The sequence below is a fragment of the Carassius auratus genome, chromosome 17, assembly GCF_003368295.1.
Source record: "Carassius auratus strain Wakin chromosome 17, ASM336829v1, whole genome shotgun sequence".
Taxonomy (NCBI): domain Eukaryota; kingdom Metazoa; phylum Chordata; class Actinopteri; order Cypriniformes; family Cyprinidae; genus Carassius; species Carassius auratus.
In genome coordinates this window covers 12,146,096-12,174,009 of record NC_039259.1, presented here as the reverse complement: position 1 = coordinate 12,174,009, position 27,914 = coordinate 12,146,096, and the positions used below count along the sequence as shown (strand labels likewise).

Below are 27,914 nucleotides of genomic sequence, written 5' to 3'. Positions count from 1 at the left end.
CAGATTAAATAGCCTAAGAAATTAATAATTTAAAGTTTCGGCGTAAATTGCCATTTTCTGTAAACATATAGGCGAAGCAGACCAGCAAGATTGGTTGGTTTCGAGCAGTTTTTTTTCAATGCATTTTCCATTCCATTAATATTTGCTTGTTAATGCTTATTAAAATGAATAACTGTGCCTCAGGACTTTGTCAAAATTGTTGGCAAACGATTTAATGAATATGGCTATAAAAACAGCTGTAGCCTATTGCTTTTGTTGTTTTTAATGTTGAACTGTTTGGAAAAGACCAAAATATAAATTATTAATAGCCTAGGCCTATCTTTAATATTGATATAACAATGACAATTGCTATTTTAATAATGTGCCCCGTGTTTTAAAGAGAAAAACACAACGATCCAGGTGACTATAAAGAAGGTGAAACACCACGCCTAGCTGTTTGACTCAGCTGATTCTATTCATTCTTTCGTTTTCCAGTCCCCCCAACCAAGAAAAGAAACTGATCAGAAAAACAACTTGAGACTGCCCGTATAAATAGGGAAGTATGCGCTCTCTGAGCCTCATTCTAGACACCTTTACCCTGTGTATATCAAAGCAAATTGGTTTTGCAGCAATGTTTATGCAATTTTGTTTGAAGAACGTCCACAGTTTCTTAGCAGCCCTGTGGGGATGGATTTATATGCTCGTGTCTGGCACGCAGGTGCAACAAACCCCTGTCGGAAACATCAGTCGCCCGGAGACCAGCACCAAAGAGCAGAAAGAGGGCTCCAGCAATCAGCTGACTACTCCAAGCAGTGTAAACTACCACTTTACCCGGCAGTGCAATTACAAATGCGGATTTTGCTTCCACACTGCAAAGACCTCTTTCGTCTTGCCCATTGAAGAGGCAAAGCGAGGCTTACGACTTCTGAAAGAAGCAGGTAGCATAACATTTACTAATGAGACAGTGTACGATAAATTGTAAGAATATATTAAACTAAAAATAAAATTACTTATGCTTAACTTAACGCTCTAAGATTTACACCACAATTAAAAGTTTGTTTGGTTATTTATTAATGCATGCATCCATGCATGCTACTTAATTGCAGGTAATAAACGACAGGTCGACAGTAAACGATAATGTTATCAAAAAGATTAGACTAAATTACAACAGTTGATCTTTTTTCTTGAAGCTGACTGTCATTTTTATCCTCACACTTTGTTAATATTATCGATTGTATGTTTTAGGAATGGAAAAAGTCAACTTTTCTGGTGGAGAGCCCTTCCTTCACGAGAGAGGTCATTTTCTGGGAGAGCTGGTGCGATACTGCAAACAGGAGCTGCAGCTGCCCAGCGTCAGCATCGTGAGCAACGGCAGTCTGATCACAGAAACCTGGTTCCAGAAATACGGTGAGAGTCGTTCATGACCAGCAGAGGGCAGCAAAGATCGCTTTTAAACTCTTTGGCCTTAACCATACTCATATTTCACGTTAGTTCATAATACTAGGAAAAACCTAGGCTAAAACAATGTTTATTATGTAGCTACAGCCCCACGAAAAGCCTTCATATAATTAAGAATATTAAGCAAGTTACATTTTGTTACTGTGATATGCTTTAATGCACTGTCAAATGTACAATAATGTGAGATTTGTTTGTGTGTGTTCCAAAACTCTAGCAACAAAATCACATTTAATACAACAACAAATTATTTTCATTATTTTGCTTTAGGTGATATAACTAACAGAGTACACAATAAGTAAAATAATAGTTGTGAAATATTTGTAAGAAAAAAAAATGCCATTAAAATTCGCACTTTATACTACTATTCAAAAAAAAAAAAAAAAAAAAGTGACATTCAGCCAAGCATGGTGACCCATACTCAGAATTCGTGCTCTGCATTTTACCCATCCAAAGTGCACACACACACACACACACACAATGTGAACACTCACCCGGAGCAGTGAGCAGCCATTTATGCTGTGGCGCCCGGGGGGGCAGTTGGGGGTTCGATGCCTTGCTCAAGGGCACCTCAGTCGTAGTATTGCAGGCCCAAGACTCGAACCCACAACCTTAGGGTTAGGAGTCAAACTCTCTAACGGTCTAACCACTAGGCCACGACCTATTAATGGTACAAAGGTACAAAGAATACATATAATTTCTGTTCATTGAAGAATCTTGAATATGTCCCCGAAAAAATTAAGCAGCATATATGAACTATTTTCAACATTAATAATAAGCAATGTTTCTTGAGCACCAAATCAGCATATTACATATTACTTATCATGTGACTGGAGTCATGACAACTGAAAATACAGCTTTGTTATCCCAAATAAATTACATTTTATTATATATTAGTGTTTTTTTTATCAAATATATAAATGTAACCTTGCTGAGCATAAATAAAACAAATTAGAAAAAAAAAACTCAGACATCAAACTTTTAAACTATATAAACAATTTTGTATTTACATTACAGCAAAAAATACATTGTTATATCAAAAGTATTTGCAGACCAATTTAATTTGTATCTGTATTTAATAGGTGACTACTTGGACATCCTGGCAGTGTCTTGTGACAGTTTTAACGAGGACACCAATAAAGTCATAGGTCGAGGTCAGGGCAGAAAGAGTCATCTGGACAAACTGCATCGAGTTCATAACTGGTGCCGGGACTATAAGGTGGCTTTCAAAATCAACTCGGTTATCAACACCTTCAATGTGGATGAAGATATGACGGAGCAGATCACTGCTCTGAACCCAGTGCGCTGGAAGGTACAAGTACTTCACTACTGCAGACTCTATCACTTTAACCAGGCAGCTGACCACGTTGTTAAGGCTGTATTCCAATGTACACACAGGTCTTCCAGTGTCTGATAATTGAAGGTGAAAACGCTGGGCAGAACAGTCTCCGTGAGGCAGAGAAATTCGTCATTAGCGATCAACAATTCCAAGACTTCCTGGACCGCCATCAGAGCGTTAAGTGTCTGGTTCCAGAGTCTAATCAAAAGGTAATTTTGAGGCACAGGGCACATACTTTCGCTCAATTCAGATCAGCGTTTTAAATTTGGAAGATAAAGTGGCTTCAATTTATGAGTAATACAGCAATAAACTTTCAGTTTCAGTTCATTACCAAAGCTTATAAGTGTGCACGGCGAGATTTGAATTGAAATAAAAATAGCAAAGGTGCCAGGGACTTGAATATAAAGCCCATTGTTAACTTGATATGAATTGTTTGCTTACTCATCTGCTTTTCTTTTACAGATGAGAGACTCTTACCTGATTCTTGATGAATATGTAAGTGGTTTCATATTTTCTTCTCAGCATTCATTACGTTTTCTTCTCATTACCATGTAAAAAAATTTTTTTTTGTTTGATTATGTTGTCATTAGTGTCTAAAGATTTTTTTTCTTTATTAGATTACACTATTATTACAGTGTTAATGCTTCTTTTCAATTACATTATGTCATCATATCAGTAGTGAAGGGATTATGGATGGGAATATAATAAGGCCTGCAGTAATTTGCCTCATTCCAGGCTTCAAATAACTTTCCCCTCCCTTGATAATCTCGGATCTCTATTAATAATCATGCTGTCTACGCTACATCATCAGAAAGAGCAATCATCATAATTAGGTTTTTCTAATCCTCCATATCTGATGCCGCAGATGCGCTTCTTGGATTGCCGAGAGGGGAGGAAGGATCCGTCAAAGTCCATTCTGGATGTTGGTGTGGAAGAGGCCATCAAGTTTAGTGGTTTTGATGAGAAGATGTTCCTCACAAGAGGGGGGAAATATATGTGGAGCAAAGCAGATATGAAATTGGAGTGGTGAACTGTTTTGATATTGCTCTTTTTAGTCTGTGTTTACATTGAGACCCATTTAATTTATATGGTAATAAACAAGTGTACAGAATAGTTACAGAAGTTACAAACACGGCTCAAAAAGCTGGTTGAAATCACTGGTGCATATTATGTATGTGTTTTCACTATCTTTAAGAGATTCTACTTCACTGAAATACTTATACTATATATGTGTACATAGATAGATAGATAGATAGATAGATAGATAGATAGATAGATAGATAGATAGATAGATAGATAGATAGATAGATAGATAGATAGATAGATAGATAGATAGATAAGATTTTGTATATGTAATTTGTATAATGTTTTGCTTCTTTTTTATCTGAAATATTTGCATAACCAGAAGTATGTTGTTAAATTTGACTGTGGTATGATTGTCTTTATCTTGACATTCTTATTAGTAATTGTTTTATGTGATCTTTGAAGACGATTATTGATAAAGTATGAGCTTGCAGAGCTTGATTAACTGCACTTTAAAAGCATGAAAGCACTTTTAATTAGAATTAAGACTTCAGTACAGTAATTGCCATAGTGTAGAATTGACCAATCATTTGTTGCTCCTCAGATTGCAATATTGGAAGACTTACAAAAGACTAATTTCTCCGGTGACCCCATTATAAATGTGGGACTTGCATTATACTGAAGGTCATTGTGGCACACTGAAAATGAAATCTATAGGGGGAAAAAGATTTCTCAAGAATCTTTCCATTTTAAAGTGAAATGTAACTTCATATTATATTGCATTGCTTTATTTTTTAAAATAAATATTTATGGCAAAATCTTATTACATCTGCTTTCATAACTGTTCCAACTGCCAAAATATGTCATATTTTAGGATGAAATAGGCATACACAATGCTATCTTTTAAAAAGATGTTATTGATTTTATTAACTTAAATTTCTTTAAAGTCTAAAAGTTTTCATTGCTCATTAATATTTAATCCTTGGTATTGAGTAGCCTATTTTATGTCCCCACCATATAGAAAATACATAAAAAATACATTTAGAAAAATCATGAAAAAAATAAAAAATAAAAAAACACACGAATAACGTAAAAAAATAAAAGAAATAATAAAAAAGATGGAAATCATAATAGTAAGATTTTTTTTTTCTACTTGCCAAAACTGACAGTAAGAAATATTCTAAATGTTGTTTTCTTGAAAATAGTTGTTAAAGGAATAGTTCACCCACAAATGAACATTTTGCACATTTACTCAGCCTCATGTCATTTCAATCTTAAATTTCTTTTTAATGCTGAACACAGAAGAAGATATTGTGAAGAATTTTAAAGAACCAATTGACTTCCATAGTAGGGAAAGAAATACTTTTTGGTCAGTGAGGGCCATCAGCTTTTTGGTTACCAGCATTTATCAAAATATATTCCATTATGTTCATCATAAAGAAAGAGGCCTGTACAGATTTGGGACGAAATGAGGGAGTAGGCTAAATATTTTTGGGGTGTACTATCCTTTTAAGGTAGCCTATATATTCCACTTTTCATTCTGCTAGTCTTTTGTACTGACCAACTAACAAAATGGTATCTAGCAAAAACATGTCCTTGATGAATAGTGGTAATAGTGGTAAAAAAATATTTTTTTTTTTTTCACTTTAAAATAGTCCATCCATTTAGATAAAACTAAATCTGTATAAAATCAACAATATTTTAAATTTTAAATATTTTAAAATTAACTTCAGTTTGAAGTTTACCTCAACACCTCCCAGAAACGGTTATATATCATTTAGAACCGCCGTCCCACAGTCTTTCAAAAGCAGCATAATAATGTGTGTTGCACCCTGTTTTTATACAGTCTATGGTTGCACCCAACAGAGAGCGCTAGTTCTGCACATTCGCCCCAGAGACACACACTCATAAAGACACACAGTACACAGACTCCACTGTCTGTACAACACAGCAAGAGGAAACACTCCGACTAATGGCGTCTTCACAACGCGTTCGACGGAGCAGCTGATTCTTATCCTGCCTCCAAAACTACATGAAAACAGAAGGTAAAACACACGTGTAATTACAGATGACTGTGATGAATGTGTCGGGGTTAAACTGAAAGTATCCGCCGTAAACGACACTATATTGACTTTCAGTAATGCAGTAGGATTTGTGCAGCGTTCATCGTTTTAAATCTGAATGTCTATGTCAGCAGGTCATTATTTGTCATAAAATCTCTGTTTTATTTTATCTGGCAATAGTTTATGATCTACATTTAGCTATAACGGGGAAAATCCACTTTCCTCCTGGATATGCAGCTCTCGTATATATTTGTTTACCCGATTGATGTCTAAGATAGCAGTTTATTATTATATGTGCATAGGCTAATGTCACATTCAGAAGGGCTGGCTCTTAAAACCTAGTGTGCTGCTACCTACAGTAGACAGCGTTTTGGGGCATCGTGTCTATCTCACGAGTCTGTAATGCTCAAAAAAAAAAGCTGTCTTTGTAGGCAGCACACTATATTTTGTGATCTTGGGATCAGGGGACCCTTGGTCCGTGCAGTCAGACGATGCTAATGTTCATATGAAATGTCCTATTCTGCTTTTTGAAGGGTGGATGTGCTTCATGCTTCAGTTCAGCTGCTGGTGTTCAGTAGGGGTCTAGAGGACGGGTTTGGGTTTGGGTTGCATAGTTAGACAGTAGCTTGTTAAGTTTTGACTTAAACCCTGGATGAACGCTCCATGGAAAGACAGTATAGCTCTGAGTTATAGGGATTTTCCATGCTTTTTTGAGATTGTGTAGTATTTGCAAACCCCTCACTAGGTTATCTAAACTGCATGTGTGATCCAAGGTGTGTCATTTCAGGGTACAAGGTTTTGTGTAAGGGTGTAGTTGTATGGAATATATTGCAAGAAGGTGAGAGACAGCCAAGAATATATGGTTTATATAACAAACTGATAAATCACATGCAAAAAAGGATAATAGCATAATTCTTCATACCATGGGTCTAATTCTCTATATCTTTTTCTGCCCTTCCACATGACCACTGATCTGTCCTGTAAATAATATGTGAGTGTTATTTCAGTTAGAATCCATCCTAGTTTAATTATTAAAAAGTGTTTAGTTTATTGGATACGACTAATGGATTAATTATGACCATTGTTTCAGTCCTATAGAAATGATAAGTTTGCATTTCTACAACCTGGGAGAGGATCTGCAAACTGTGGGTTCCCTTGGGAATTTCCTGTGGATTTTTATAGCAGTTTTTGTCCGATAAGGCCTACGGTTAACATTCACGTTTCGTCCTACAACATAAACTACGTACAGTCCATTGTTATAATCATGAGTTTTATGTTCTTTTCATGTGGAGTTATAAATATTCCAAGCACATGAGAGACCGAGGTAAAAGCATATTTAAAAATGGGAAACTAGGAATTCTAGATGAGTTGCCGTGCTGTTACGTTGTAAGAGTAATGTTTTTCCTGTGGTCAAGGATGATTGCGCTGTTTGGAAAAAGGGGTTTATTGTAAATGTAATCATTATACTCCATGTCCAAGAAAACGGTTCACTGTCATCGGTCAACTAGTGGCAGCATAGGTTTGACACACCACATGTTGTTAACTGCCACTGTTTATCATACTGCAGTCCCTTACTCAACACCCAGCATTTATTTAGTTGCCTATACTGGATCATCATTTTAGAACAGTTCTATGATTCTGCATTTTCTGTTTAAATTTTTCTGGACGTGGTATTAATGGTTAAATTAATTACAATCATCAAAAGCATACTATGGATCAAACTTTAATTGATGTAATTTCTTTCAAAACAACAATATTAAACAATAACATTACTGACCTGTGTGTTGCATATGAAAAGTTCACCCAAAAATGAACATTTTATGTTTATCTGCTTACCCCCAGGGCATCCAAGATGTAGGTGACTTTGCTTCTGTAGTAAACACAAATGGAGATTTTTAACTCAAACTGTTGCAGTATGTCAGGTGTGGTTTGGTGTGTCGCAACGTGACAAAATACTATAGATCTGTGATAGAGATTCATTATAGATCAGTCAATAGAACTCAGTATAAGCAGTGATGCTTTCTACACTGGATGCAGCGCGGAACGGCGTGACACCACAAATCCCTGACCGTAAACTGCTGCCGTGTTCTGTTTATGATGTGCAGGCACAGATTTCAAATGATTTTCAACAGTCTTTAGCTGGTGCGGCATGGCGCCACAACGTTCGAGTCCGGTGTAGACACTGTGTAATGAGAGATGACTGAGGATGATGGTGAATTATTTTCAGATCCTCAGTACCACTGACAAACATATAATCTTGTAAAATGTGTGGTAAGTACTGCCGATGCCGGCACAACATCGTCATGTCTATCAGCCTTCGGTGATGGACGATGTCATCGTCTTTTAGCCCAACCCGAATCCTGAGCACGTTCTTAACAGCCAGTGCCTGAAGAATCGTTGTCTTCTTACTTTATGGCGGATTGCAGACTTATAAGTGCATTACCACCACCTATCTCTCAAATGGACCATTGACAGTCTATGTACAATCTCAATTTGAAAGATTTTTTCTTCTTCTTTATAGTCACGTTTGTTCTTGTGAGTGTCCGTGAGATCACGTGTCACTGTAAAGTCATTCCTACAATCATCAAGTGTGTGGTCTCCTGGTCTGGTCGAACTGTCTAGTGTGTGCGTTCAACGATTATAGGCTAAAAATTGATTGAACATGTCTTCAAAATCGTTTAAGATAATTTTCCACTCAGCTCCACTTTTGAAGATGAGACTTCAGGGTGATTCTAGACGAACATGCACGTCTGTCCTGGCATTTGTGTGAAACAGAAGCAGTTTGATTTGAAGTTCAAATTCCATCAGGAATAGTAACATCTGTTCCTAAAGCAATAAGATGTAATGCTTCAATAACAAAGAATGCTGAATAGCTTGACCTGGCTGTATGGATTACTTAATAACTCTTCTTGATGTCCCATATAATCCAACTGACTTGGAAACTCTGACCACAATTTTGTCTTGAATTTTTACGGGAAATCCATGAAGAGATTGACTAGCTTTGCTAATATGTTGTAACCTATAGGTGAGCTTCACAGACAAACATTCTATATTGTTAACCATAATATGGCCTTGTTTGAACTTTTCAGCCCCCACACATACATCCAATGCACTAAATGCATTACAGAGCACTTAAAGCTGTTAAGTTATGGCCAGCATTTGGAAGCGAGTGAGGTTTGAGATACAAGGACCATTTTGCAATTGAATTATGAGAGATGTAGTAGGACAACTGACAGTTTAACTCAGGATTATGTTATTGCCATACAGAGTAATACATAATAGACGACTATCAACCTTTCCAATCATATAGGCTATTATTTACTTAAAGATTCCAAATTGGTTTCTCTGAATACCTCCTAATTCCAATTTATGTTGCCATAATCACTCAAGATGGTAAGGATTTTTCTGAATTGTTTTTGGGAGTATTTCCTCTTAATAACACCCCATTCTTTCTCTATCAGTCATATCAAAAGACACATTGTTGCTCTCCACCAGCTGTGGATGAGAAAACGGTTAACACAAAGCTCTGTAATCCAGGCAGGAGACTGGCTGGCTCAGGACAGACGGTGACCTCAGATGGGTTAACATCTGATTGAGTCAGATATTTCGCAGGATAAGTCCCAGTAGCCTCGGGCATAAAAGTTGCAAATGCACAAAATTATTTCCCAAAGTGAGCGTGCCAAGAACATACTGGGATTCATGAAATAAAATAAATGAGTCACACCAAAAGATTCAAACAAGTCAAGTTGCCAGTTTGGATCTGTCAGTGTGGTTAGTGAACCTGAATCAACATCCGCAGTTTTTATTTTCAGTAGTGCGACAACTATAGTTAAAAAAAAAAAAATATATATATATATATATATATATATATATATATATATATATATATATATATGTATGTATGTATGTGTGAAAAGTAAAGTAATGTGTGAAAGTAATATTGGTAATTGACTAGTACCTGTTCATTTTGTGTATTATGGTTGGTCTTTTGGTGAATAAGCTTGCTGCATGCTTGTCTGATGTGATTTTAAACTGCAGTACCTGAGTGATGGGTATAATTTCTTTATTCATTCAGTTCTCACAGCGGGTACCCACTCGAAACCTGGCGGCTCCCCCTGCCCTGTAGCATCAAGCATTGCCACATGTGGCTGGTGATAAAAAGAGGCATTTGCATGTTAGTAGCTTATTGGCAATGTGTGAACTCATCAGGCATTGAAGGCTGCAAAACCTTGCAGAGTGTTGCCATGCTTTAGCGGTTTGTGCATCACTGCACAACATCATCCAAATTTCAGTGCCACCATGATGGTAGCTGCAGCAATAATTAAGCAACTGTTAAATGTAAAGAAAATGGTATGTTCATACATGATTCCGTGTTTTTGATCCACCAAATTCAACAAGTCATACTGTTTTTGTTTTTTTTATCTCAGAATTGCGACTTAATATCTAGACTTTATTTCTGATAATTGCAACTTTATAGTTCACAGTTGGGACTTTATGCAGTATCTTAAAAATTGTATCTCTCAGTTGCTACTGTATTACCCTATAATTCAGACTGTATTTCACAAGTGTGACATCCATAATTACATTTTTCAGTTTCTCATAACTCCATATTATTACATTATTTCAAGTATTTCTCATTTTTTTAGCTCATAAGTGTGACTTTCTATCTCACAATGTGTCTGCATTTTTCTTTTCTTCAATTGTGACTATTTCTCATAATTGGTATTATCACACACAAGTTTGACTTTAATCTTATTGAAGGTTCAGATCCCACATTTGTGACGTCATGTCTCGTAATTGCAATGTTTTATCTCATAATGTAGCCACTTATCAGAACTGCAATTTTATATCTCACAACTGCAACTTTATATCTTCTAATCCAGACTATACTGTATCTTACATTTGTGACTTTTTATCTTACAATGTGACTATATTTCCTATGATAAACTTCATCTGAAAGTTACCTCTCTCAGCAACTTTAAAACAGGAAGATTTTCTCACCATTTTTCAACTGCTTGGTAGCTGCTGTGGCTTGCCGCCACAATTTTGCGAGTTTAAGTAGAGGTTTAATTGCGTCAGCAAAGTAGTGAAACCTGACTCATCTATTGAGCTGCACAGAAAAACACACTTTTAAACAGTATTAAGTTTTTATATGACACAGAACATTTTGTTCCTGCTTATGATTCTGTACAATGATGTTAAAATTATTTGATTTTCAGCAAAACTAGGAGATGTCTTAAAGTGTGTGTCTGTAGTGTCAGGCCAAGACAATGCGGTGCTTGCTGATGAAGTGTGTTCCAGTGAGGGTGTGTTTTCTGAAGAAGAGAAGTTTGGGCACGTTCTGACCTTGGCATCTGTGATTCAGAGCTTCTCTGATTCACAACTATTGCATATAGGCGAGACTTCAACTGTGTGTTCCAAACAGCTGTGGAGAAAAAACTAAAAAAACATCTGAATGTTGAAAAGACCATTTGTAAATGAAAAGCAAACATTTATCCATGGTTTGTTTTTTTGGCAAAATACTTTACTTTTCCTCACATAAAAATTTTCTTAATAAATGTAATGGTTTAAACTTTGAAGTGAATTTTTTCTATTTATTTATATATATATATTAGCAGTACCTTGAGTTACAACAGATGGAATTCTTAGATAACCTCAGGCTCTCAGTCTCGGATCTTGTCAATAGAAATAAGACTCGGCAGCATGCTTGTCACATCCTCTCAATTTTTCAGGCACAAATGGTGTGCCACAAGGCTTCAGAGAAGAAAGTTGTCTCTTCATATTTTGATTTGGTTTTATTCTGACATAGATGATGTCTTTTATTTAAATCATTCAAATCCTTGTCTTCACATTACAGAGAGGCTAAATTTCACACTGTTTTAATTCTGCTGTAATATTATTCATCCTTGGAGATAATGGTGTGCTTTAGTCACACTGGAAAATGTTTTCCATCATCTGGAGACAGTAGTCAGAGTGACCTCAGATCTTTAGAGAAATATTCTCCTTATTCTGGAGGATTGACCTTTACAGAGTATGTACTCCTGTAACTTTGATCACGTTGTCTTTTCTCTCCAAGATCTTCTTCCTTCAGGCTCTCTGAGAATTCATTCAACTGTTGTGTCACATCCTCTTGATTCTGCTGTCTTCCTGCCAAGTCAGTACTTGTCTGAAATTTTGAAACTGCATTTCTATGATCCACATAAATCTTATTTCACCATCTTATACTGATGTAGAAACCAGGTCATACCAAGTTAAGTTGGTGTATTTGGTCAATCAATTTTGGCACCGATTTTGGAACCAAGGTCTACCAACTCTGACCAGGTCAACCAAGAGTGTCTACCACAGAGCTGTCCAAACCTGTTCCTGGAGGGCCACAATCCTGTGGAGTTTAGCTCCAACCCCTATTAAATACAGCTGAACCAAGTTCTTCAGACTTCCAGGCAGTAGTGTTGAAGCTGGTTGGAGCTATGCTCTGCATGACCTGTGCCCTACAAGATCAGGATCGGACACTTCTGGTCTACCAGGTAGGGATGCCCAAAAGTACTAGTAGTTTTTTTTTTTTTTTTTACTTTGTCAGTATGTTGCCTAAATGAGTAGTCAATAATCTGTTTTTGAAGACTTTCACAGCCTGTATAAAGTAATTTTGGGTTCACTTGACATCGATCTGATGTATTTGTCATGGGTTGTGTAGATAAGAAGCTTTATTGGGCTTTGTGGCAGGACAAAAAACAGCATAAAGTCCCCCATTTCCCCCAGTGCATGGATATGGAGGGATGGGTGTGATTATGGAAGAAAAATAATGACAAATGTCTTTAAAAAAAAAAAAGAAAGCATGTTGGACTGCCCTGAAAGTTATACATTGTATTTTTAAACGGATTGAATATTTTGGAGCTGAACTTTGGAAGGTACATTTTTATTATTTAGTTTTTAATTATACATTTTTTTTAAAAAATGATTTAAATATTCAGTGACAGCAGTCTTTCATTCATATTACCACAAAATAAAAGTACTCATATTGTGATAAGATTTTGGTCATATCGCCTATCCCTAGATTTCATTGACTAGACAGTTGTTGGATGATTAACTGACGATCTTTACTTGTTTCTATTACTAGGTCAATAATAATTAATGGGGGTTCAGTTGGTCAACTTTGGGCCAGCTAGAAGGTATGCAAACTAGCTACTACCTGGACTATTGTGATGTAAATTGTGCTTTTTTTTTTCCCAAAATGTATACCATCTCCGTAAAGAGTTGGAAATTAACTTATTTAGTTATGTTTTGATTAATCTGGAGTTCTCAGAAACAAAGCCTTCTTATTTAGACTAGTCTTTTAGAAGTGCTTACTATTAATCTAGTCCATGACGTTCAAGGAAACTTCTTTAGAGAAGAGACGATTGGTGTCATGAATGACGAAGTCTGGCATTGGCCCATGTTTTAACCCAGGGTTGTTACTGTAGCCTTGTCTGAGACACTGAACTACAAAATAACCCTCGACAAATGAAGTGGATTATGATCGCTTGATGTATCAGTTCAGTAAAGCAGCCTATTTTAGATTTCAGATTTGATCTCACTACTGGGAGCTGAAGATAATAGTCCCTGGCTGCTCACTGGGAATGTTTCACCCCTGGGATCCCAAAGTTTCTAAAGACTGAACCAAAATAATCTTTGGCTGATAAATGTGGGTCATTTGGAAAGGGCAAACAAACAGTGAGGGAAGAGTTACACCAAACTACTTTTATCACCCTTTAATCATACTACAGATAGATAGATAGATAGATAGATAGATAGATAGATAGATAGATAGATAGATAGATAGATAGATAGATGGATGGATGAAGGCTGTACAGATCAGAAATGGCAAAGCAAACTTTTTTTTTTTTTTTACTCTTCCAATATGTATACTGAACCCAGGGTGGAAAGCATCACTTATATATATATATATATATATATATATATATATATATATATATATACAGTATTGTTCAAAATAATAGCAGTACAATGTGACTAACCAGAATAATCAAGGTTTTTCGTATATTTTTTTTTATTGCTACGTGGCAAACAAGTTACCAGTAGGTTCAGTAGATTCTCAGAAAACAAATGAGATCCAGCATTCATGATATGCACGCTCTTAAGGCTGTGCAATTGGGCAATTAGTTGAATTAGTTGAAAGGGGTGTGTTCAAAAAAATAGCAGTGTGGCATTCAATCACTGAGGTCATCAATTTTGTGAAGAAACAGGTGTGAATCAGGTGGCCCCTATTTAAGGATGAAGCCAACACTTGTTGAACATGCATTTGAAAGCTGAGGAAAATGGGTCGTTCAAGACATTGTTCAGAAGAACAGCGTACTTTGATTAAAAAGTTGATTAGAGAGGGGAAAACCTATAAAGAGGTGCAAAAAATGATAGGCTGTTCAGCTAAAATGATCTCCAATGCCTTAAAATGGAGAGCAAAACCAGAGAGACGTGGAAGAAAACGGAAGACAACCATCAAAATGGATAGAAGAATAACCAGAATGGCAAAGGCTCAGCCAATGATCACCTCCAGGATGATCAAAGACAGTCTGGAGTTATCTGTAAGTACTGTGACAGTTAGAAGACGTCTGTGTGAAGCTAATCTATTTTCAAGAATCCCCCGCAAAGTCCCTCTGTTAAAAAAAAAGGCATGTGCAGAAGAGGTTACAATTTGCCAAAGAACACATCAACTGGCCTAAAGAGAAATGGAGGAACATTTTGTGGACTGATGAGAGTAAAATTGTTCTTTTTGGGTCCAAGGGCCACAGGCAGTTTGTGAGACGACCCCCAAACTCTGAATTCAAGCCACAGTACACAGTGAAGACAGTAAAGCATGGAGGTGCAAGCATCATGATATGGGCATGTTTCTCCTACTATGGTTTTGGGCCTATTTATCGCATACCAGGGATCATGGATCAGTTTGCATATGTTAAAATACTTGAAGAGGTCATATTGCCCTATGCTGAAGAGGACATGCCCTTGAAATGGTTGTTTCAACAAGACAATGACCCAAAACACACTAGTAAACGGGCAAAGTCTTGGTTCCAAACCAACAAAATTAATGTTATGGAGTGGCCAGCCCAATCTCCAGACCTTAATCCAATTGAGAACTTGTGGGGTGATATCAAAAATGCTGTTTCTGAAGCAAAACCAAGAAATGTGAATGAATTGTGGAATGTTGTTAAAGAATCATGGAGTGGAATAACAGCTGAGAGGTGCCACAAGTTGGTTGACTCCATGCCACACAGATGTCAAGCAGTTTTAAAAAACTGTGGTCATACAACTAAATATTAGTTTAGTGATTCACAGGATTGCTAAATCCCAGAAAAAAAAAATGTTTGTACAAAATAGTTTTGAGTTTGTACAGTCAAAGGTAGACACTGCTATTTTTCTGAACACACCCCTTTCAACTAATTGCCCAATTGCACAGCCTTAAGAGCGTGCATATCATGAATGCTGGGTCTTGTTTGTTTTCTGACAATCTACTGAACCTACTGGTAACTTGTTTGCCACGTAGCAATAAAAAATATACTAAAAACCTTGATTATTCTGGTTAGTCACATTGTACTGCTATTATTTTGAACAATACTGTATATATATATATATATATATATATATATATATATATATATATATATATACAGAGAGAGAGAGAGATTGATTAGATATAGAGATTAGATATAGAGATTAGATAAAATGGATGGTGGTTCATGCTTGCTTTTACCTTAAATTCTACCTTTCTGGGCCTTGAATGTGGTAGTTGCTATATAGAATCAGAACACTCTCGGATTTATAACTTTTGTGAAAATCATCTTATTTTCTCACTTTTTAAAACCTGTGTGACATTTTTTGTATGCTACTTTGGCATTCACTTTGTAATGTGGCTGTTCAATGAGCATATCGTTTTTGACAGGAAGCCAGGAATGACCTTTACAGAAAGAGCAACTCAGTGATGACTTCCCACCTTTGCGGGTCGCACACAGCTTGCAGTCAGAGACCAGTGTCGCTAGAAGAAACTGGGGCTCCTCCATTCAGGGACATTCCCATATTTTCACATCAAAACCTTTTCAGAATCCAAACATACTTTACATTGAAATTTTGTGATGCAGTTGATTAATTAAAATTTTTAGTATTTATTTTTGGCATTTATTTAGATGGCATGCAAACAGTTCATTTTTAGTCAGTTTTACTTTTATGTAGCACTTTTTGCAGTCCAAATAGTTTCAAAGCAGATTTACAGAAAAAAAAAAAAAAATTACTGATGAATATTTGCAAGAATTGTAATGTTTAATGATCTAAATTATATCTAATTCATATTATAAAAACAGACTCTAAAATCTGATTGGTGAGCCATGTTCAAGGCAATTCGATACACAGGCATCAATTTAATACTGTTTTATTGTGACATGTTCCTTAATTTATAATTTCGAGTTTATAGAACTGTTCCTGTCTAAAATTAACACGTAAAGCTCTGATTTCACTCTCATAACATCACATAAAATTCACAAAAATGACAGTGACGTCAAAGGCTAAAGATAGGTAATAATACACGTGTCATTTTAGCCTGTTATGAGATTTCTTTGTTCATTATTTTGCAAGAGCATATAGCGTAGAATTAATTAATGAATAAATCTAGTGATTACAATTTCCTGTTGTCATAGAAACAAGACGTGAACCGTTTCGAGTGGAATCTGACAGTTGTCATCTTGTAATTACAGTAATTCACACAGCATTAGGCCATAATGAACAACATTACTTAATGGAGAAACTGTTTCAGTGACTTTTATCATTCGTAAATTGGGTTATCAATTGAACATTGGTGCCTTTTATTAAAATGCTGTTTTGTTAGCAATAAATAATTGAACTTTGATGAATCCTATTAAATAAAAAAATTCAAAAAATAGAATTTGGTGAATTTAGATGTTCTGAGCAAAACCCTTGTCACATGTCATAAATTGTTTTAGTAAATAGTTAAGCTCACAATATGCTGGATTTTTTTCTGATGTTGATATGTAGGCCTGTTTTCTGGGCATAGCCTAATTTTTCAGTGTAATCATATATTCCCAGTCGGTTCATTCTTCAATATTATAATTTGGGAAAAGCAAAAATTATATCTGTTTTTAACCCAGTCTGGTGTGTTTTTGGCATTCGACTGATCTCCTTTCTGCAATTACTGTCTGAAAGTTGTTATGAAACCCTACAGTATTACACCACAATGGATTATTGTGAAATATGTTATCACAATTGTGATAAATGAGGATGAACTGAGCCCGTGGGGCAGGTAAATGCTTCTGCTCTTTTCAGTAATGATTAAGTAGAGCCCATAAGTCAGATAAAGTTGAGTAAGGGAACATTGTGTTCATGTTCGTGGCGGCTAGGACGGAGACATCCATATCTTGAAATATTCAGGCATCTGTACTCCTCCGCTTTCATTGTGTGAATTCTCTCAGAGAATAAATAATGGAGGGGAGACTTCGAGACCAGCATCTTTGAGAGGTACCACCTTCTGCACCTGTTTCATATCTGGACATCTATAGGAAAAGAACTGTATGCAAGAAGATTAGGTAATAGACTTGCTATTATGTTTTATGTCATGGAAATAATACTGTCAACCAAAATACCACAGTCTAGTTATTGATGCTTGAATATACTGTAGATGAATTATAGATGAATGAGAAATTTCCTTTAGAAAGCATTTAATTTAATTTATTGTTTTAGAAAGTTACCACAGGTTTATGATAGTAACCACAATGTGGTAACTATTATGTACATAATGTATTTTCAGAGTCAGTGGGATGTCTAATTTGGAGGAAAATTAGGGAAGCCCTGAATATTCAGTCTGGTTTCAGGTTTGCCTGAACATGGATGTTTACATTTTATATATTGCAACAGCTACTGTAGATGGAAAATTAAATCCAGGAGTCACGAGTAGTAAAGTTGTAAATTGTGTCTTGATTTAAACACCCTCATGACTTTTTTTTTCTTCTTCCCGAACAAGATATTGTGAAGATTGTATCATGCAGTGAAAGTCAATGGAGTCCCAAACAAGTCTAGACCCTATTGACTTTCATTGTATGGACAATAAAAAAGCAATAAGACACTTTAAAAATATCTCCTTTTCTCTTTTAAAGAGGAAAGAAATGGATTTCACTGATGCATGGCTGAGTAAATGATGACAGAATTGTCATTTTTGTGTGAACTATCCCTTAATGTACTGTAAGTTGCAACATGAATTTATTTCATAATGTTGTAGATCAAATTGCTGCCCGGGCTCATGATAAATGATTGTTCTCTTTGTTCAGTGATCTGATAAGAAACTGAAATGAGGTCATAGGGGTGTTCTCTAAAAAGGCTGCCTTGTTGTGGATTACTTGTGTTTTTCCTTCAGTGTTGGACAGTGATAATTGCTTTCTGAGTAATGCAGCTCAGTGAACTTTCCCATGCACCACCTTTTCTCACAGAACATTTATCTCTGCTGACTGATGTAGAGGGTGTGTGAAATGGGATTGGGATTGTTTGGAATGAATGATACTAGTTCTAAGATTCTTTTAGTGCTTTTGAAAAAAAAAAACTGCATTTTTTTTTTATATATTTAGTTATATAATTAATAATAATGTAACATTTCATTTTTGGTTCCTTCGCCAAAAAGTCCTTGATTCCTAGGCCAAAAATCAGCATAAATGTGTAATTCCTATTTGTTTCATGAGATATCTATTGAGTGAAGTATTTTCTTCTGTGTTGCTCAGAGGTGGATGAGGACACTAGAGAGAAAGAGCACCAGTGATGGATGGATGTGGACGAGCGAGACACATTCATCACGGGAGGGTGTGATGTAAGACCTCTGAGCTCGACCAGCAAAATCAGCTTTCTTTAGCATCTCTGTTCTTGAGATGCGGGAGGCTGCAGTGGTGCATTATCAAGCCATCAATACTTCATCCCGTTTAACTTATCAAGCGGAAACAGCCAAGACTTTTTGTGGAAATGATGAATGAGAGCTTAAGAGCTCTTTGACTTCTGTAGCATTAAGGGAATTTTTTTTTTTTTAATTCTGTGCTTGTGCTCTTAGCATATATGATTTGATTGTCTTAAGCAAAACCTCTCTTCTCTCAATATGTAACCTATTAAGGTGAGTGCTGAAGAAAAGTGTTAAACTTTGCAGAGTACCATCAGGGCAGCTGTGGCCTAATGGTTTGAGAGCTGGACTAGTTACCAGAAGGTCGCCGGTTTGAGTCTTGGTGCTGGCAGGAGTTGTGGGGGGGGGGGGGAGTAAATGAACAGGGCTCTCCTCCACCCTCAATACCCATGGCTGAAGTCCCCTTGAGCAAGGCACTAAACCCCCAGCTGCTCCCCGGGCGCTGGATCTATAGCTGCTCACTACTCCGGTGTGTGCACTTGGATGGGTTAAATGCTGAGCACAAATTCCGATTATGGGTAACCATACTTGGCAAATGTCATGACTTTCACTTTTTCACTTTCACATAACTTGTGATGTGAACATCAGAATAACTTATTGTGCAATTTTTGACTAGAGGTGTACTTTTCATAGCATTTACAACCCTCTACGCACACCTTGGCAATATAACTGTCATTGGCTAGTAAATTTTTTTTAGTTTACTCCCCAGACTGATATATTATTTCACACACACACACACACACACACACATTCCAATCCGCTTATCTATGTAAAATTGCACAGATTCTTATATCTTAGCTTCTTAGTCAATCAAGCATTATATTATGGTATTATGATAAATAAGCGCAATTTAATGATACTTAAATGATTAGAACTAAAACTTGGTAACAATGTATGAATGCATATTTGTCATTTTAACTGATGGTGATATTGTTAGTCCTTCAGGGTTTCTGTATAAAAAAAAAAAAAAGAAAAAAAAGAAAGGTAACAGATAATATTAATTATTATTCAAAGATAATACAAACCATACTAACACTAGCACTACAGATTGATGAGCTACTGGGTTCATGAATATTAATCACATTGTCTGCGCTCGTTCGAACTGATTTGCTGAAATCAAAACGGGGACGGTAATAGATCGGCCCAAGCCAACGAAATTGTCATTTGCGCATTAGTTCCGCCCACTACCAGAGAAACCGGCATATCTTCTGCTTTTTCTAAAAAGCTGAATAATTCCAAATTAACTATATTATTTTGACAGAAGACAACAAAGAATATAGTTTACACTTAGCACAGTGATTCACTCTCTCTCTTTGCATGTGTGAGAAACAGCACATCAGAAAAGTGATGGCGAGTCATGTGGCTTCACACAGAGTTTACAGTGCATGAAATACAGGTGCGCTGTGCGTCCATTGAGATGAACTGAAAAAGTACAGATCGCTTGATGGAGAGAGAACTCTGAAGCGCTCAGTGTATACAGAGTGAAAAAAAAGTATATGTGCTAAACATATAATAGCCTTGAACACACACTGGCAAGTAAAATCTAAGAGTTTATTAGCCAATGGCTGATAATAGACATCATTTAGTCGCCCAGAGTAAAATTTAGTTGCATGTGCGAGTGATTTACTCACAATGTAGAGGGTTGGTTTACCATATAACCATATAGAATAGCCTAGCAACCACCTCCGTGGCAACTACATAGCTTGCCCAATTTCCTAAAGTATTTTGCCTATTCATTTTTCTCTTAGGCCTTAAAAAATTCTTAAGAGTTATAAGCTACAAGCTATGAGGTGAATTATAACATTACGAACTTTGAAGCAAAACAACTATTTGAAAATCGACGAAAGTACAAGAATGTGTACTTAATGAATTTGATGAGAGAATGAACTTTACTTTATATTAACTGGCCTTAACTATTCTACTTACTTTTAAATTATTAATTTACAATGCAATTATTATGTACATACACAATATGGACAAAAGTATTGGGACAGCTCCATCTAATGAACAGGTTTGTCGTTAAAGCCACCTTATATAAAGAGGGGACCAGAACTACAATAGTTTTAAAGAAAATACTGGTGAGAAACTAGATTACCCATCATTGTTGAAAATATATGTATGTATATATATATATATATATGGGTAATGTAGTTTCTCACCAGTTTTTCGAGATTTTGTAAGTGATTATTAAAATAGAAGTTTAAACCGGGGCTGATGGCTTAAACAAAAGCGTTTACTAGTCCTGTCCTTAAAAGTTCAGAAGTAAAATTGATAAATTCCCATATGTAGAAAATGAATGGGATTTTACATCTGGAACCCAATTATTGCGCTCTATATTCTCTGGCAACCAACTAGCACACAACTTTGGCACATTTCCATAAAAAAACAAACAAAAAAAAAAAAACAAGTAGAAATCTGTCTGTTTTTAGACAAATTTCCTGCAGTATCATAGAACTCTGCCATAAACAGGACCTGCATTACCTGGTGTTACAGAAAGAGCTTTACGGTAACTAGCACAAACCTTAACCACTACACCACTCTACAAAGCACTGACTGCAATGTTTAAAAGCATCCTGAGTGATTCTCAGCACAAGATACCAGACATCCTGCCACAAGTGCAGAACAGCACCTGCCTTAAATACACGTACCGCCACCGGCAGAAGCGTATCTGTCTCGTTCCCATTCCCCCATTGCCTAGCAGCCAAGACATTGGTTGATGTTCTCACAGGCACTTCCTGTAAACACTTAAGATACGAGTCTGTCTGAGCAAAACAGCCCACTTCAGTGTGAAAAAATGGAAGTGTCTCCTAGTCGAGACTTCCAAAAATATCCCTCTCTGAAAACCTGCAAAAAGGAGAGACGTAGGCAGAGAATAACATTTTTTTTTTTTTCCTCTCTCCTGACCTTCTCATTTATGGAGTACCACACAGTGAAGTCATCTTTCTTTCGGCAGCAGAAGAAGAGAAATTGCTCCGTCTATCCGGCCCGACTTCTCATTCCATTACAGTCAGGCTAGATATAGAAAAGCACTTTGTGGCCAGGCCTTCAGTTATATAATATAAATGGAGTAAATGTATTTGACCCTTTCAGCATCATATCTGTTAGACCTTCAATAAACGAAATGTGGCTAATTTAATGAGAATTTAGAGGGTTGGTGTTTGTGATGCCGTGGATATTAGCGCTGGGCATCACAAAAGCACTTATCGTGGCTGCAGCAGCAGTCGGCACTTCAGATAGACAGCAGTTAAAAGCTTTGCGCTGGTTCTATTGGTGTATTAAAGTGTGTGGGCTTTCTCTAATATCAGCCATTCTGTGTTTTCAGCCCCGCAGCAGGCATCATGACCACAGCTAGGTACCGACCCACCTGGGATTTGGCCCTGGACCCGCTGGTGTCCTGTAAGCTGTGTCTTGGAGAGTTTCCCTTGGAGCAAATGACCACCATCACCCAGTGCCAATGCGTCTTCTGCACCCTGGTGAGGAGTTTCGTTTTGACTGCTGTCTTAGGTCAGAACGTCTAAAAATAAATCGGTGGAATTCTTACATAAGCTTCAGACGTTTTGATACGTGTCTATATTTACACACAGAATTCACAGCTATAGACAGATTCTCTACAGGCCGACTGAATGTTTTTTTTGGTTTCAGAAATGTGATTCACAGGCCAGTAATAAACATTGAAATCTTTCTTTCTTTAACCCCTCAGAGGTTTTCTGTTCTGGGAGCAGTTTCCAGTTGCTGTGCTTTTACACTGATCTGAGACCAGTTTTATTTATCTCTTGAGGTTACAAGCAACATTTGGGGAAAGGAAGCTTCTAGAGTAGGGTAAAGGGAAAACAACATCTCATCTGATTCTATGAGGCCTTGTCTTGGTTGAGCTCACTTGAAACAAAACTGCCTTTGTGTCTTAAGAGTAGCGTGTTCATAGAAGCAACTCCCTCAGAATTTGCCTTACCGAACAATCCTGAAGCTCAGATCCATTTAGTTTGTTGGTCGGTTCAGATCAAAATGTAATTTATCGGATATTAAGTATTTTTCTTTCCTTCTTGCTTGCTTGCTTTCTCTCTCTTTCTGTCTTTTTATTTATTAGAGAAAGAGTGGGAGAGAGGGGAAAATATGAAACAAATATTTCTTCTGAAACAAAAAAAAAAAAAAAATTAATTGTTTTTCATAGCCTATTAAAGCAGTCAGTTCACAAATTGCTAACATTGGAGGATAATTAGTCTTGGACAAGTGACTGCGTCTTCGTTAAATTGAGATGTTACACAGCGTAATTGTTTCGAGGAAGTTAACAGTTCATTAGAAGTGGTTAAGTGCTTCTGTGCTCACTCTCACAGACACACTGAGCAATTTAAACAAGACGTTAAAAGCTGAATTTGTTTCACATAATATATTTTTCTATATTTTCTTTTTAATTAACTGTTTTCTTTGTTTTATTATTGTTTTAAAGTGCCTGAAGCAGTATGTGGAACTTCTCATCAAAGATGGCTTTGAAACGGCCATCAGCTGTCCAGACTCAGCCTGTCCAAAACGTGGACATTTACAAGAAAATGAGGTATTTTCGACTACTGTCCATAAGAGTGGGTCATGAGTTCTTTTTTTTAAGAAATCGGTGCATTTAACAAGGAAGCATTAATTGCATTGGTCGAAATGGACATTAAATCTACATTGATACAAAATATTTTTATTCAAATAAATGCTGTTCTTTTCGTCACCCAATAATGAAAAAAAAAAACAGTTGTGGTTTCCTCAAAAATATTAAGCATCACAAGAGTTTTCAGCATTGATGATGATAATAATAAATGTTTCTTGAGCAGCAAATCATGAGATTAGAATGATTTCTGAAGGATCACGTGGTACTTAGGCCTTGGGAATGAAGTCAATGTCAGGGACTTTAATTTTAGCATAAGTTAATTAGGGGTCCTTGGTTTGAAGTAAATCATAAACCTTCATGAAAAAACTACAGAGCTATAATGTTATTAATGTATTTTATAATGTTAATCTGCAGTTTTGCAAATCTGCTGATGCAGTTTTTTCAACAAACCCTGCAATAGTCACCGCTTCTGAAAAAACAACCAAATACATTACTTTCCAAATAAAAATCCTACAATGAATCTGTATCTCATCAAGAGGAGAACAAAAAGCTTTTAGCATAAAATGGATGCTGAAACCTCTCCAGTCTGACTCTTCCCTTGGTGGCTTGCACTGCGAAATCCTTCCAAGTATGAGGTCAGTCCGAGGGCAGGGTTCCTCCTCTGTGCTGCCGGCTCATTTTTTGGATGGCTGGCTAGTTCAGTGTCAAAGCATCAGAGCAGCTAAACCAGATGAATCAGACCCAGATTCAAAGCATCAGATTAACTGGCAATCCTTAAAACTGAAGTATGTCATTTCTGCACCACTTGCAAGACCAAACGAAACTGCAAAACTAGACTATGCATATTCCTTCTGTGTTGTTTGATCTTGAGACAGTGATCAAATTGGAAACCATATTTGATGTTGGGTGTGTGTAAACCACATCAAATTGAAATGCTAAATGCGCTACATGCAAAACGAAAAGTGCGTTCGAATCAATCAGACCACATTGTTTCAAAATTGCTTTTGTTGGCTCTGTTTCTCTCGCAGATTGAATGCATGGTGGCCACCGAGATAATGCAGAGGTACAGGAAGCTGCAGTTTGAGAAGGGTAAGTGGAAAGCAGCTGTCTGTTCTTCAGGGGGGCAGTTAGTATCAGACAGCAGCAGATGAGGCACGTGTGCGTGTTTGTTGATGGTGAGCTCCATGCTTGCTGTCCTAGATGACTCAGGGTGACTCACTGCAGACAAATAGGCCGGCACAGGTGTAAGTGTGAGGATGAAAGGGATGTGAGTAGACTTGCACTGGACACGTGTAGGTCCAGCTGACCTCATGCTGTCGCAGAGTGGAGTGGTTTGACAATGAGAGCCTGCACCTGCCGACACCTTCCTCACTCTTTTTGAATTTTCTGATTATCATTTGGTAGAAAAAGAAATGAGAAAACACCAGATTTAAACCTGCTTTGTCCACGTGAGCACCACATTTTTAAACTCATGCTGACTACTATACCACAGTCCTGACATTCAGTTTTGTAACTTAAAATATGTTCTCGCTACCCTTTTTATTTCAAAATAGAAGCAAGCTGTTTCCTGTGCATGTGCGAGACTTCTGATTCATTAGCCACTGTAGGTTAATAACTAGTACAGAAAACAGTAAAATGTGTGAATTGTTATTACGATAATACATTTAAATAATATAATTAATAAATACCAGTTTGCATTATCAAGCAGCTTAACACCCATTCAAGCTAAAAATGGCCTGCTCTTCTGTTGAAAATAAGGTGGACATTGAGTTTTAAAAGATATATAGGATAAGTGTGTAATGATTGTTTTCAAACAGGTTTCTAAAACCATGGGCAGCAAATAGCCCCGTCCCAAACTCATGCCTTTGGTTGAGCCAGTGTTTCCATTTTATGCTGATCAGGGTGTTTTGATAGTGACACAGTGTTTACACTTTGGTAAATCTATTAAATAAATGTGCATATATAAATACATACATCTCAATTTAACATAGTGGTTAGAGAGTTTGACTCCTAACCCTAGGGTTGTGGGTTCGAGTCTCAGGCTGGCAATACCACGACTGAGGTGCCCTTGAGCAAGGCACCAAACCCCCAACTGCTCCCCAGGTGCTGCAGCATAAATGGCTGCCCACTGCTCGGGGTTTGTGTTTACGGTGTGTGTGTGTGTGTTCACTGCTGTGTGTATGCACTTTGGATAAGTTATATGCAAAGCACAAATTCTGAGTATGGGTCACCATACTTGGCTGAATGTCACATCACTTTCATGTCACTTATAATGTGTTCTGCCTCCAGAAAAAAATGGTGCAATCAAATTAAAGAATTTAATGCGAGAGGCCCAACTTCATTCCTTTGGCAATGCCCTTTCCAGAACAGTGCTTTACAATCCAGGGTTTAAGGCTTTACAAACCATCTTCGAAATTACAAGTGTGAAACCCAGGGTTAAAAGTGGACTTAACCTGGGATTTAAAAAGGCTCAGACTTTTGAACTACAGAAGTTCAAATACAGAATCTATTAAGGTTCCTCTCTGTATCTTAATCGGTCTGACCTCAAATGCCTTTAATTTAAACAAATGTAGCTTCGAGTCAGGAATTTCCCAGATCAAAAGACTTATAAAGACTAAATTAGACTTGTGTTAATTGGATATGCTTTATCAAAAGCATACATGTTCCCTCTAAACAGGACAGACCAGAGGCTCTGTGCCTTATGCTCAGCTTCTTTCATTATTTCTATCAGTAGGGGATCCCAGACTCTGGACTCTGATAGTCACCAGTAGTTTAAGCCATAGGATAGATTTGCTTCAGACATACTCTCTGTCCACCCCCTCCAGTGCATTACATTGCCTTGAAAAGGGAGAAAAATAAATACATGTAGTTATATGCAGTAGATGCTCCCATGCTGTGAGCCTCCCTCTCTGTCTCTCTTTGGTTTGCATTCAAGGTTTTCATGAGAATTGTGGCAGCAACATCATCGTAAATGAAAGACTTACAGAGAGAGAGAGAGAGAGTAAAAAAAAAAATCATTTAGCCAATCAGTGTTCCTGGGAACTGGAGCGGAATGGTGGCTATAGCATATCCACACTCCCAGAAACAGAACCAAGAGTTCTTGTAGAGTGACGCGTGGCCTGTCATGTCAGATGGAGAGGATTTGTGAGTTTGGTTTGTGAGAGTCTCAGGGGAAGTCGTGGCCTAATGGTTAGAGAGTCCGACTCCCAATCGAAAGGTTCTGAGTTCGAGTCCCGGGCCGGCAGGAATTGTGGGTGGGAGTGCATGTACAATTCTCTCTCCACCTTCAATACCACGACTTAGGTGCCCTTGAGCAAGGCATTGAACCCCCAACTGCTCCCCGGGCGCCGCAGAATAAATGGCTGCCCACTGCTCCGGGTGTGTGTGTTCACTGCTCTGTGTGTGTGCACTTCGGGTGGGTTAAATGCAGAGCACAAATTCTGAGTATGGGTCACCATACTTGGCTGAATGTCACTTCACTTCACTTCACTTCACAGTACTTTCGGGGACGGATGAAAATGCATGCCATCCTGACTCAACAAGACAGTTAAAAATGTCAGTCAGCGGATTTTATGAACACATAATTACCCCCAACCGCACATACAAAACCGAGCTTAGCCATATGCCACTAACAAAGCTTTCATGCATTTGTCAGGCAGACAAGCCAGTTAAACCATTCTGAAATGGATCGTTATGTCTGTACATTTTTATTGAATTGACAACATTAGAGGCTATATATAGAGACCAGAATATCATAGAGACTTGAGGATGTGAACTAGTAAGAAACTCAAGTCACATACTGTAGCAACCAACACATCTTGCAAACATCTTAGCAAAACCCTAGTAACCACCAAGAACCAAGGTTCTAGAAATGCCATACCATCCAGAACAGCCAAGGAACTCACCATAGAAACCCCCATAGAAAAGCCCTAGCGACCACTTAAAGCACCCGACCATCTTACAAGGCCCTAGAAAACACCTTGAGCATCCTAGTAACCAAACAACACTTGTTAGCAACCATTTAGAACATCCTAAAAACCACTCGGAACCATCAAAGTAACTGCCTAGCAACACCATACAAAAGCCCTAGCAACCTCTTAGAGCAACAAACATCTTGCAAGGCCCTAGAAACCACCCTGAACGTCCTAGTAACCACATTAGCAATGTCTTAGCAAGGAGACATGATTCTAAAAAATAAAATCTATATGGCCCTGGCAACCAAACAGTAACACCCTAGAAACAGACTTGCAGTACCCTAGCAACTACCTGGAACACCTAGCAAAATCCTGGTGAGCACCAATAACGAAGGCCCTGTTAAACCACCTAAAAATTACCACTTAGCAATGTCCTGACAACTACACAGGACACCCTAGAAACTGTCTAGCAAAGTATAGGAAAAACCAAGAACCAAGGCAATATAAACAACCCAGAAACCACCCAGAACACCCTAAAACTACTTAGACATGCTCTATCATCACCCAGACATCCAGATCTTTTGCACAGTCAAGCCCCAATCACATTTTATCAAAGAATATAAAC

The 27,914-nt window shown here is 37.3% G+C and overlaps 2 protein-coding genes across 2 annotated transcripts in view; both read left to right on the top strand.

Moving 5' to 3' along the window:
- Positions 1–56: 56 nt before the first annotated feature.
- LOC113117285 (radical S-adenosyl methionine domain-containing protein 2-like) lies at positions 57–4,589 on the top strand. The gene is made up of 7 exons (XM_026285864.1): positions 57–399; positions 475–917; positions 1,225–1,386; positions 2,517–2,746; positions 2,833–2,982; positions 3,236–3,268; positions 3,639–4,589. Exons 2-7 carry the CDS (start codon positions 542–544, stop codon positions 3,801–3,803), a joined length of 1,116 nt encoding a protein of 371 aa, XP_026141649.1. The 5' UTR covers positions 57–399; positions 475–541; the 3' UTR covers positions 3,804–4,589.
- A 1,084-nt stretch (positions 4,590–5,673) lies between these two features.
- Positions 5,674–27,914, top strand: part of rnf144aa (ring finger protein 144aa) — a 34,537-nt gene continuing 12,296 nt past the window's right edge. Inside the window, exons 1-4 of the mRNA XM_026285860.1 lie at positions 5,674–5,841; positions 22,110–22,260; positions 23,232–23,336; positions 24,404–24,464. Coding sequence (XP_026141645.1) covers positions 22,126–22,260; positions 23,232–23,336; positions 24,404–24,464 — 301 coding nt within the window. The 5' untranslated portion in view covers positions 5,674–5,841; positions 22,110–22,125. The remainder of the gene's footprint in view (positions 5,842–22,109; positions 22,261–23,231; positions 23,337–24,403; positions 24,465–27,914) is intronic.